We start from the raw sequence: 13,191 nt of genomic DNA, 5'->3' as shown, positions 1-13,191 counted from the left end.
CCGCCGCGCCGACACTGCCACCAAACCCGCCGGTGGCCGGGATCATCTTCCTGTCCGGGTCCGCGGGCTCCTGCGCGGGCGCCGGGAGCAACTTGGCGTTTCTTCTCGAGCAGGCGGCAGCATCCTCTGGCCCCACCATCTGAGGGCCGGGTGGCCGCCGCCCGAGGAGACCGAGGGCTCGGCCGCGCAGCCTCTGCCAGGGAGCAGCCGGGGTACGGGGACCGCGGCCGCCACCGCAGCCGCAACGCTCCAGACCCGCCCCTCCCGCCCGGCCCGCCGGCCTGCCGGCCCGACCGCCCGACAGTTGCGATAGGGCGGGCACGCGCCTGGGTTCGCGCACGCGCAAAAGGCGGACCGGTCAAGCTACGACCTGGAGATTCCCTGAACCATAGAGATGGCAGCTAGAGAGGCCTGGGCCGCCAATCTGGAATCCGCCGTCTGCGTGGCGGAGGCTGCTTAGCACACTCTGCGTCTGGCAGATAGTAGAGGGAGGTATTACTCACTTAGCAAAAATTAACTTGGCCTAATCATTGGTGAGAGCAAAATACAGGATCTTAGAATAGGTAAGTCATTCCAGTGCACAAAGTCCATCAGCAATGGACTAAGCCTATAGCCTTAGTTCAGGATTTCATCGCCGCATGGCCAACACCTCAACACTTCATCTTCCACAAGCTATCTAGCACAGTGTTTCCATTATTTTCTTAGAAGGGAGATGAAGCAGGGATCAGGAAGGGAAGGATTTATACCAGCCCCTTGTGATGATGTAGTAAAATGGAGTGGCGACAGTTGGCTGGAAATGAAGGACATTTCAAGTAGAACAAGAAGTGCTAACTACTAGGAGGAGACACAGGATGGAAGCTAATGATAACTACAAAGCTAAGGAGACTGAACCTGATATGGTTTGAAAAAAATTGGATTAAAAAAAAAATCTCGGGCTGGGAAGATGGCTCAGTGGTAGAGCGCTTGCCTTGCATGCCAGAGGCCCTGGGTTCGATTCCTCAGCACCACATAAGCAAAAAGAAAAAAGCCAGAAGTGGTGCTGTGGCTCAAGTGGTAGAGCGCTAGCCTTGAGCTGAAGAGCTGAGGGACAGCGCCCAGGCCAAGAGTTCAGGCCCCACAACTGGACGCAAAAAAAAAAAAAAAAAATCTCGCTTCATGCTTAGAAAATATCCAGTAAAGTTAAATATTGGAATCCAAGCATATAGTGAAAACTCAAATACTTGGGTTAGAATTTAGGCTAGGTGGAGGAGTCACCCGCATAATACACCTAGATGAGTCATGAGTGGCATTCCTGGGAAGTAAAAAGAAGGTTAGGGGTGGGGCAGAGAACCAAGAGGTTATTTCAGAAGAGTCAAAGATGTGTTGCAAGAGATTAAAGAGACATCAGAATTGGATAGGATGAAACAGCAAATGTAGAACACTCATTCTAGAATAACTTATCAGTGAAATGGGCAGAAATAAAAGAATAATAAGAGCCAGGCTGGTGGCTCATGAATGTAATCCTAGTTCCTGAGGAAGCTAAGACCTGAGGCTTGAAGTTTGAAGCCATCCCAGGCAAGAAAGTATTGACCACCAAAAGTGCTGGATGTGAAGATGTGGCTCAAGTGTTAGAGTACTAGTCTTGAGCACAAAAACTGAAGGACAGTACCTAAGCCCGAGTTCAAACCCCAGGATTGGCACAAAAAAAAATTTTTTAATGAAGTAGTAACTAGAGAAGGCAGAAATGTCTTTAAACATTTTTATACAAAAAAAAAGCATATACACATGAGTGGCTATAAGTACATTTCTGGTAAAGTAAAAATATGTCAAGATAGGAATCGTGTGCCTATCACCCAGATTTAGAAATACCCTCTATCTTTTATAATGAGCTTTTTGTAAGGACTGAAGTGGCAAAGCTATTGTCATTTAGATCTTTCAGAATAAAGAAATAATACCCAGAACATAGGTATAAGAGTTAATATTAAAAGAAAGGCTGAGACTGGAAGATAGAGTTCTAAGCTAGCATGGGCCACATAGAACCTGTCTCAAAAAGAAAAGGAAAAATATAAAAATAAATCTAGGAGAGGATGTGGAAAAAGTAGAACACTAACTCATTGCTGATAAAAATGTAAAACAGTGCAACCTCTATGGAAAAAGTTTGCTTAATTACCCAAAAGGTTAAATAGCATTTCCTAGATATATCTCTACAAGAATTAAAAACAAGTACACTAACAAAACTGCTAAAGGGATGGCATTGGTCAAGACACACTGTAGTCACAAACTCCTTTGTTCAATGGCAGCTTCTTTGTACAACTACTTAAAGATAATACAAAAAAATACATTTTTTACATAGACATTCACAGTGGTAGTATTCTTAATAGCCAGAAGGTAGAATACCAAAATTTCTATTAACAGATAAAAGTAGTAGAGCCATATAATGGCATATTACTCAGTCGTGAAGAGATGGACCAGCCATGCCTACTGCAGCATTGTGAATGTATTGTCTCTGTTTGTACAATGAACATGGTTAATTTTGTTATATATATTTCACCTAAACTTAAAAAAATAACTTAATATAGCAGATGTCTGGGCATAAGGATAGTTACAAATATCAGTAACACACACACACACACACACACACACACACACACACACACAAACACAATCTAGAAGAGAGTAGCAGGAGTTCAGTCTCATTTGTCTTTCAGTCTTCCTCCTCTCAATCTAGAGAATGTCATGTGTTTTCTTCTTGTTAAAATTTTCCAGACAACTTCTTTCTAGCTACCATTGTAGTTCTTTTTGTATGAAATGGTACTATATTTTTTTAAACTCAAATTGCTCTAAGTAGTATATTTTGCTCAGCTTCCTCTTCTCAAAGTTTTTTTTGTTTTGTTTTGTTGTCGGTCGTGGGGCTTGAACTCTGGGCTTGGGCGTTGTCCCTCAGCTCTTCAGCTCAAGGCGAGTGCTCTACCACTTGAGCTACAGCGCCACTTCCGGTTTTCTGGTGGTTTATTGGAGATAGGAGTCTCACGGTCTCTCCTGCCCAGGCTGGCTTTGAATCGTGATCCTCAGATCTCAGCCTCCTAAGTAGCTAGGATTACAGGTGTGAGCCACCAGCGCCCGGCTTCTCCTCAAAGTTTTTATAACCATAGTAGCCTACATAACCCTACTATTTTTTAATGCAGTCTTCAAAAGTGAAATACATTTATATTTTGCAACTTTGTCCACAATGAAGGTGTAATGTGACATACTTTCTATAGTGTTAAATCATCACTCCAGAACAATATGGCAATGCTTCTAAAAATTGGCTGCACATTAGGAAGTTTTTAAAAATACTGTTGCCTGGGCCAGATCAATGAAGTCATTATCTTTGGAGAAGATGCCTTGCTTTTTTGCAGTCATAATTAATCTGCCAGATTTTTAAAAGAAAGATTCTTTTTTTTTCTTTAGTTGCCATTGTTGTAGTGTCTCTCTTTTTCCTTCCCCATTTTTAGCTGCTTTTTCTAAGTACTCTTGGAGAGGATTCTTCTTCCTTTAATCCAAACTAAGTTTCCTGTTCTCTTAAAGCCAGTGACAAAATCTTTAGACTACAAGACTTTTCCTAGTCTGTCTACCTAACCAGCCTACTTTCCTAGTTCTCTCCCGAACTCTGAACTTAATCATAATAATCTTGTGTCTACTTCTATTCTCCTTATTTTTCTTCTATGCGCTCTATGATGAGCTATATCATTGTTATGCTGACTTTGAACTCCTGCTTCTTCATCTCAGTTTCTTTTTCCTCACTCATCATGTTTCAGACTGTCCTTTCCTCTGTTTCTAAAATTTGTGCCATGGTCCTTCTTCCTAAGTAGCTTCATATGTGTGGATCATTCTGCCTGGAATATTGTCTCACCTTGATAACTTGGCTAATGACTCCTACTCTTTCTAGACTCTAATTTAGTCTCAGAGAAGTTTGAGGTTGCTTAGTCTCAAGCTGTTTCATAGACGTGCCCTCTTCCCTCTCCCCTCTCTTCCTTCTTTCCTTTCCTCGTTCCTTCTTTCTTTCCTTCTTCCTTCCTTCCTTTTTTCTCTCTTTTTTCTTTTCTTTTCTTCTCTTCTTTTTCTTTTCAGTGCCAGGCCTGGGACTTGAACACTTTGCTATAAACATATCTGTAAAATTTTCATCTTATTATTTGTTCTTATGAATGAACAAATCCTTAACCTAACAATCATTTGTTTTGAATCAGCATGCACTAGTAAAACCTAAAATAATCCCAAGTCAATTGATCTGACGCTATGAGTCTTTAATGATGAATAGATTAAACAAAAGGGATGGTATGTTCCTTTGGAAATTGACTAATGAGATACAAAGTAAATTTGATATCAAAATTCAAAAGAAATGTGTGCAAGCAGGAGGAAATGTAATCTTTTAAGTCTATGCAATCTGGTTTGCTACCAAAATCTTCAACCTCTGTAAATAGTTCAAATTCCATGCATGCCTGTTAAAGCCCAAGCTGGTTAAAAAAAGTGATTTAGGCCTAGGTTTTGGATTATATTGAGATAACAAGTATTGAAGGGATGAATATTGCAGATTAACTCAGCAAGATGAGGTATGTGTGGAAAAGGAATGATAGGAAGATAACAAACAGCTGCTGTTTGGTAAGTCACAGCCGCCTGACAAGCCAAAACCAAGAGACAGATGAAATGCTTTAAAAATGCACCATGATCTTTTGTGGACACATATTGATGCTACATACTAATACACACTGTAATCCCACTCCTGGGAATTTGTCATAGGAAATTATTCAAAAAAGAAGATGAAAGTTACACAAAGATGCTTATAGCAAAAAGTGTTCAAGTTAATGAGAATTTACCTAAATAATAATATGGGAAATGAAGGCAAAAAGATTACAAAAACAAATAGAGAAAAAAGCAAAACATATGGGGAACTTGTACAAAAAATAATAGAAAGTAGTGATGCACAATTGCATTCCACAATGACAGTGACGTCTTCAGGGGCACATCTAGCTTCATAAAGATAAAAGAAGATGGACGTGAGAAGAGGATGATGGTCCTTGTAAATTTTTATACTTCTTCTTTTATAATATCTCCACAATTGCTTACGTGTTAACTTTGAAAAGATGCTCTGAAGTGCATTTCCAATGCACATCCTAAGTACAGATTGTGAAAGAAACAGTTGCAAAGCCTTTTTAAATGCTGCAACAGGAATTTAGGACTTTCAGAGACAAAGCACCTATGTTTAAAAATATAGGCAGGTTGGGGCTGGGAAGGCGGCTCAGTGGTAGAGTTCTTGCCTTACATGCATGAGGCCCTGGGTTCAATTCTTCAGTACTACATAAGCAGAAAAAGCCAGAAGTGGCACTGTGGCTCAAGTGGTAGAGTGCTAAACTTGAGCTGAAGAGCTGAGAGACAGTGCCCAGACCCACAGTTCAGGCTCCACGACCAAAAAAAAAAAAAAAAATATATATATATATATATACACACACACACACATATGTATGTATGTATATATATTATATACAGAGAGGGAGGTAGTAAAAAAAAACAATGATAAGTTGTGCAAATAGTTACTAGTGCTATAATCAAATGAGAGTGTTTACATAATTTCAGTATGTGGGGAGCTAAAGTTTGTAACATTTAACAAACCATTTTCAGAAACACTTGGGGCTACACTTGAAGTAAACATTTTTCATGTTTTTTTCAAGGACATCTTTATTTTTATTACGAAAGTATGACAGCTTAACGTGAGTCATTTTACAATAGACCAAGATGTAGAAATTATAAAACAAATCTGCTGGCTTAACTCTGTACCCTAGCTATTCGAGAAGCTGAGATTGGGAGGATTACAGTTCTAGACCAGCCTAGACATAGAGCATAGGGGTCCAAAAAACACTCTTCTCAACTAAGAGCTGGTTGTAATGGCACATGCCTGTTATCCTAAGCCACGACAGGAAGCCTATCACTATTTAGTAACAGGAAAATAATGTATCTTTGAATTCTAGTACCTACTCAGATTTCAATAAAAATGCTCAATAATATGCATGGAACCTGACTGAAGAGTTTCATATTATGTCCACTTAAAAAAAAATGTTGAGAATCAAACCTAGAGCCTGTGAATTCTAGGTAAGAACATTCCTCCAAGAGGTGAACTATGGCTCCAGTCTAACTGCATTACTTCCAGAAAAAAAAAAAAAAACAAAATAGGAAAGAAACAAGGAAGGAAAAAAGGAAGAAATAAAGGAAAGAAGGAAGGAAGAATAGAAGGAAGGGAGGGAGGGAGGAGGGAGGGAGGAAAGCAGTCCTTTATTTTCTACTTACGGTTTTTGCTGATTGATTAAAATTCATGACATTTCCTCTTTGTTTATTTTCCTTGGCTGTTCATATCCATTATTTATTCATTGCCATTCAGAACCCCTAGAGAAGAAGTAGATTCTTATGCAGTCTACAATTTCTGACCTTAGGGGCAGACTTTATCTTCTTTCTAATGTGTGTGTGGGAGTGATGTATTTTGAATTATCTAGACCTCTCACCAGTCTCTTATGTATCACCTTATTTTACTTATAGATTCCATTTATCTGCCTATAAATGCAATTAACACCATCATTTTGAGAAATGAAGGGAAAGGTCAGAAGCATAAATTCACCCTAGCAGATCTTCACAGTTTATGTGGATAATCCCATGAGCAGAAGTGTTTCCAAACATAAACAATGGTAGGACTTGCAATTTGGTGAAAGGCGTAGTAAAGAATACACTAAAATAATTAGGGGTGGCATGTGAGAATGATATATGTGATAGCTTAGATATCAGTTTCGTTCTATAGTTTCTTCTCTGACCAGCTATACTTACCAGCAACTTTAGAACAGAGGCCAAGAGACAATAATACACCCTTGTTTTACAGAACATTCTTTCACAGAGAGTTCCTAGCATAGTCTGGTACAGAAAGGAGGGTGAAGCACTGTGCTACCCAAGGGAATATCAGAAACTGTGCAGGACTTTATGCATGGAGTCTACTTCCCCTTCACTGGGGATTTCGAAAGACAATGAATAAAGAATGGTTCTGAATAGTCAATTCAAGTAAACAAAGAGGAAATGTTGTAAGTTTAATTTATCAGGAAAAACCTCAACTGGAAAAAAATATATATCATAATCCTAGGAAAATTCTCTCTATTTTCCCTCTCATTTATAATATACAGATTAGGAAAAAGGCTTTAGATATTTGATTCCTTTTTTTTTGGGGGGGGGGTCCGGTCATGGGGCCTGAACTCTGGGCCTGGGCACTGTCCCTCAGCTCTTCAGCTCAAGGCTAGCGCTCTACCACTTGAGCCACAACGCCACTTCTGGCTTTTTTTCTTTTTGCTTATGTGGTACTGAGGAATCGAACCCAGGGCCTCAGGCATGCAAGGCAAGCGCTCTACCACTGAGCCACCTTCCCAGCCCCTGATTCCTTTTGCTGAAAGAATATTTCCACCATGTGGGACTGAAATCTTGTTGCATTTCCCACCTGGTATAAACATAAGCCTTTGCTACAATGTACTGTCTAATCCTCTGATTCATAGTTAAATTAATGAATTAAGTGAAGCTAATATTTATCTGGTAAGATTATAAAGGACAAAATGAAATATTCTACAATTTACTTGGAAATATGTGCTTAAATAAATGGCTCTTGCTCAGCTTTTTCTGCTCAAAACTGGCACTCTACTACTTGAGCCATACCTCTAGTCTGTCAACTTTCTGGTTAACTGGAGATGGTCTCTCAGACTTTTCTGCCTGGGTTTGGCTTCAAACATTGTCCATTGTCAGATTTGTCTCCTGGGAAGCTAAGATTTCAGGCAGGCATGAGCCTGACTCCTTCAGATAATCTTTTGCAGGATATTATCATACTTTCTCGGTTATATCATTAGCTATTATTGTTAATTTCTTCATGTGCCTAATTTATAAACTTTACCATAGGTATACTTTCTCTCTCTCTCTCTCTCTCTCTCTCTTTTTGGGCAGTCGTGGAGCTTGAACTCTGGGCCTGGGCGCTATCTCTCAGCTCTTCAGCTCAAGGTTAGTGTCTACCACTTGAGCCACAGTGCCACTTTTGGTGTTCTGGTGGTTAATTGGATATAAGAGTCTCATGGACTTTCCTGCCTAGGCTGGCTTTGAACCATGATCCTCAGATCTCAACTTCCTGAGTAGCTTGGAATACAGGTGTGAGCCACTAGCACCTGGCTCATAGGTATACTTTCATAAGAAACAACATCCTAGCATCAAAGTTCAGTATTATGCCAGGTTTCAAATCTTGGAACACACCCCTGTGAATAAGCGAATGCTGTTATTGTATGTGAAAATCCTAAGCAAAGCTATCTGCATGAAACATTATTTGGAAATGGATATTTGTGGATAAAACCAAGTTAGGATTAGGTGATCAATCCAATATCACTGGAGTCCCTTTAAGAGAAGAAAGTTGTGTGAAGATAAAGAGAGAATTCTGTATAGGTTAGACATGGGAGCTCACATCTGTAACCCTAGCTACCCAGAAGGCTGAAATCTGAGGACTGGATTTAAAGCTAGCCTGAACAGGAAAGTCCATGAGACTCATCCAATTAAGCATAAAAGAAGCCTGTAATCCTACAGGAGGTTGAGATCTGAGAATCGCTGTTCAAAGCCAGCCCAGGCAGGAAAGTCCATGAAATTCTTATCTCCAATTAACCACCTGAAAACTGGAAGTGGAGCAGTGGCTTGAAGTGGTAGAATGCTAGCTTTGAGCAAAAAAGGTCAGGGAGAGCGACCAGGTCCTGAGTTCAAGCCCCAGAATGGGCATAAAAACAAAAGAACAAAAAGAATGGAGGCAGTGACAGGAGGAGTGCATCGGGGAGCCCAAGGATGCCAAGCTCTGCCAGCTAACATCAGATGTGAGGACAGAGGCATGAAACCCATGCTCTTTTGAATTCCTGAAGAGGAACCAAATGTGGCAACATCTTGATTTCAGACTCATAGCTCCCATGACTAGAAAAGAAAATTTATGTTATGTTTTATGCCAAGCAATTTGTGGTGTTTTCATATGTCAGTCCTGAGGAACTGATGCATAAGGACTTGAGTGCAAATTATTTCATTTTTGAAGGGAAGTGGAGGAACTACTTGATAGCAGTGTGTTGGGGAGAGGTCACTAATAAAGTGTGATAATGAGTAGGTTGTCTCTGCCAGAGTGGCTCAATCCTTTTGTGAATTTGTGGGAAGCCATGTGGAAGATGACTCAGATAGAAGAAGAGTGAGGGTATTTGTATAAATATAGGTGTCTGTAGCAACTTACCACAAACTTGGTAGTGCAGTGTAACAGAAATTTATTCTCTGAACAGTTTTTAGAAGCCAGAAGTCTGAATCTACTTTTCATGGCATTCCAATTTCTATCTCTGTGACCACACTTTTCTCTTCTGTGTGAAATTTCTCTCTGCTTCTCTCTTGTAAGAACACATTTTACTGCATTGATGACATGTGTCCTACTTCTTGTGAAGATATAAGTGATCATTTATCTAGATAATATTCCATTAGAAGTTCCTCTGTTTAACCACACCTTTGCCCACATATGATTAAATTCATAAATTTCCAGTGATTCCACCTTTGTATCTTTGGAAGTCTTCTCGAACAACCATAATTAGTATATTTATCCTTGAAGTTGTTTGTTCTTGTCTGAAAGCTACTCCCAGAGCTGGAAATTCTCTAGTACTTCTGTCTACAATGTAGGGTTCCAGGAAAAGTCCTTCAGTGAAAGTTTTCAAGCACTAGAGAGAATATTTTTGGCATGTATAGAATGTAGGTATTGAAGAACTATAAATGGGACATGAACATCTGCTGCATCAATGTTTTTGTTACTAATTTGTTTAATAACTTTGTCACAAGCTATTTAACTTAATTTCCTGATAGGTGACAACTTATTTCTATTACCTGTGTTTCCTAAGAACATTATCCCAACTGTCTGAACTTTGTCCTTTTGGCAGGTTCCAGTTAGGCCTGCATTGCTGTATCCTTTTCTCTAAATCAGCTTGCCTCTATCATTTAGCACTTGTGGGATCTCATCTATTTGATTATCCATAATTATCTTTCTCAAGTACACAGTATTTTTCATTGTGGGAATTGGGTACTGGGGTTTAAACTCAGAGACTTATGCTTGCTAGGCAAATGCTATGCTACTTAACCAAGCCCCTAGTTCTTTTTGCTTTAGCTATTTTTCATATAGCAGCTTGTGCTTTATACCTGGGCCAGCTTTTCACTGCAGTCCTTCTATCTATACTTCCTACATAACTGGAATTACAGGCTTTACTAACAAGCCTGGTTTGTTTTTGAGTCAGGGTCTTCCTAACTTTAGCTCATGCTGGCCTCCAAATAAAATCCTTCCATGTCTACCCTCATGCATATTTTCTGTAAGGTTCTTTTATTTTGTACTCAAAATAACTTGAAGTTATGTATCTATTTACCTATAAAAATGATCATTTCTGGGCTGGGAATATGGTTTAGTGATAGAGTGCTTGCCTAGCATTCATGAAGCCCTGGGTTCAATTCCTCAGTACCACATAAACAGAAAAAGCCAGAAGTGGTGCTGTGGTTCACGTGGTAGAGTGCTAGCCTTGAGCAAAAGCAGCTCAGGGACAGCTCAGGCCCTGCCTGAATTCAAGCCCCAAAACTGGCCAAAAAAAACCACCCAAAACATTTCTCAGCTCCCTGATGGTGAGGTTTCTTTCCTTAACTAATGCTTTTGTAAAGCTCTGAATAGACTCCAGATCCAGATTCCTTCCTCCCCCAAACCTTTGGAGGAGAAACATAAGGAGTTCTGAGTATAGTCAAGCATTTGACATAAGATAGGATTATTTATTGTACAAATCTAGAGGATACCAGTCACAACTTATTTATGGAGATAATAGTTTTGGTTTGGTTTTACCTATACAGTGTCTTGAGGAAATGGAAGCTTTCTCTATTGTTTCCACAAAGTTGCCTTGGGGTGAAGTATAGAGCATTCTGTTTGACTCTTTTATGTCCAAGACGATAATAATGCCACTATTTTCTAATTTGGGATACTCATGGGTAGTTCTCCTACCATCAATGGATATTACAATAACTTATAAAAACTATCTTGTAGGATTAGAACACCAGCCTTTTGTACCATGTTAACTTAATGGCAGTTTTCAAACATGCATGTTTATAGAAAATACAATTATAATATGGTGAATAGTCAAGAAAGTCCTCGCTTATTCCTAAAGATCTCTAGAACATCCAGATTTTAGCTGTGGGTGACTTAGTGAACCAGGGAATGTTGAAGAGCTAGAAGGGAGAAAAAAAATATTTTTGAACACAGACTCAGCATCCTTAGTGTTGGGATTACAGGCATTTATCATGACACCTGATTTCAATATGGTGATCTGAATTCTCACAGTTACTATGTGGAGATGTTCAAGAGGCTGGTGATTACAAGACTTGAGTTTAGAGGAGAGATATGGGATAGACAAATATCTCTTTCACTAGATGGATGAGATCATGCTAGACAAGCATGTAGAATAAGAAAAGTGAATAAGAATAAGAAAAGAAGAAAAGTGGGCCAGGAGTAGAACCTGGAGCAACTCCTACACCAAAGAGACTTGAAGAAGAAGGAACAGAGGCAGAAGGAGAACCAGGGCAAGAGGTAGTTAGAGGAACCCAGGGAGTAAATGTTCTAGTAAATCAGGAGAAAGGTGTGGCATCAAATGCAGCAGAGAGACCTAGCAAGGTTACAAAAGAGAGAAATGATGCAATTCAATGTACATTTAGAAAATGTCCATACTAGTTTGGAGTTTCTCAGTGACCTCAATGTTCAGTTTTAGTGGAATGCTAATGTGTTTTTTGTGTTTGGTTTTTTTTCACTGTGTGTTGTTAATAAACCTCCAGAAAAGACACACAGGAATCTCTGAGTACAATTCCTATAATTTGGGAGAGCCTAGTGATGTCTATCAGCTTGTGTTCAGCAAATCTCTGAAGGATCCAGGAAGCTATGGAACACAAACTGGGCTTAGCAGACTCACTGATGAGAAGATGACACAGCTGGAAAGGACAAAACTAAGAAACCAATGAGACTAAGTAGAAATCATGGGAACTCCCATTTTTAAGTCTTCTTTCAAACAATAAGCTGCTCAAACTGAAGATGGGAGAATTTAGTTTGGCAACAAATGCTTAAAAATGATCCAGAGATTTGTAGTTGATTATAAACTTCAATTAGCCAAGATATGATGCATTTCATATGCTTAGCTCAGACTTGGTTATGATAATACAGAAGAGGAAATGTAGACACTGGAAGAATAATGCTTTTTTTTCCTGAAAGGAAGACTATAAATAAAAATTAAAGGAAGAAAAGGTTTTGGTTGTTTTTTTTTTAACTTAAGTTTGAAGAGATTTGAACAAGTTAACAGGCTAGGGAAAGGATCTATTAAGGAAAGGGTGAGGGAACAAATGTAGAAAAGAAGGAACAAATAAGGATACAAGAGTCTAAAACTAGGAGGAGCTGAACAGGAATGATCTGAGCTGCATCATACTTGGAAAGACTAGAAGGCTGAAAGAATGGGAGTGACTGTAGATATGTTGATGCTTAGGAAGGAATTTAGGCACTTGGGAAGAGCATGGCTGATGGTTTCAATTTGTATGATGAAGTAATATTCCAGTGGGACAGGCTCTGCTGTTTCTGAGACAGGGTGTGGAAAGACAGAACAAAGGGGGAAGTTACAAAGGAAGTGGAAAGAGTGCCAGACAGAAGGGGACTCTTAGTCTCTAAGGCTAGATCCTGAAATTGGCAGGACTTCTTCTCAGCCTCTGTTAAGACCAACACTATCTGGACCCAGAACACTTGCTCAGCACTGAAGCCAATAATGACAGGACTGTTCAAGAAAATAAAATAAAATTTTATATACACATAATATACAGATATATGTAGATGTATATATGAGACTCATTCATATAGTTCTGTATCCAATAACATTTTAAAATAAAGCAAAAATATTTTACAATAAAACATCAATTTTTTTTTAATGTACTAGAGGACTTCCGGGCCTGGTGCTATACCACTTGAGCGAGGCATGCCTCTAGCCGCTTTTTCTGTTGGTTATTTTCCGGGTCTTGCTGTTTTTAGGCCTGGGTAGGCTTAGGATGAGGTCTTCCTTCTTGTGAAATGACAGGTGCACGCCCCTAATCCCAACCATTGCTTTCTCCACA

The 13,191-nt window shown here is 39.5% G+C and overlaps 1 protein-coding gene across 1 annotated transcript in view; it reads right to left on the bottom strand.

The window, feature by feature from the left end:
• Tbc1d12 (TBC1 domain family, member 12) overlaps positions 1–160 on the bottom strand; it is a 51,950-nt gene extending 51,790 nt beyond the window's left edge. Inside the window, exon 1 of the mRNA XM_013034325.1 lies at positions 5–160. Within this exon, the coding sequence (XP_012889779.1) occupies positions 5–139 (135 nt within the window). The 5' untranslated portion in view covers positions 140–160. The remainder of the gene's footprint in view (positions 1–4) is intronic.
• Between the last annotated feature and the right edge of the window lie 13,031 nt (positions 161–13,191).

This window comes from Dipodomys ordii, unplaced genomic scaffold, assembly GCF_000151885.1.
Source record: "Dipodomys ordii isolate 6190 unplaced genomic scaffold, Dord_2.0 Scaffold188, whole genome shotgun sequence".
Lineage (NCBI taxonomy): Eukaryota > Metazoa > Chordata > Mammalia > Rodentia > Heteromyidae > Dipodomys > Dipodomys ordii.
This window is presented reverse-complemented; position numbering and strand designations above follow the sequence as displayed.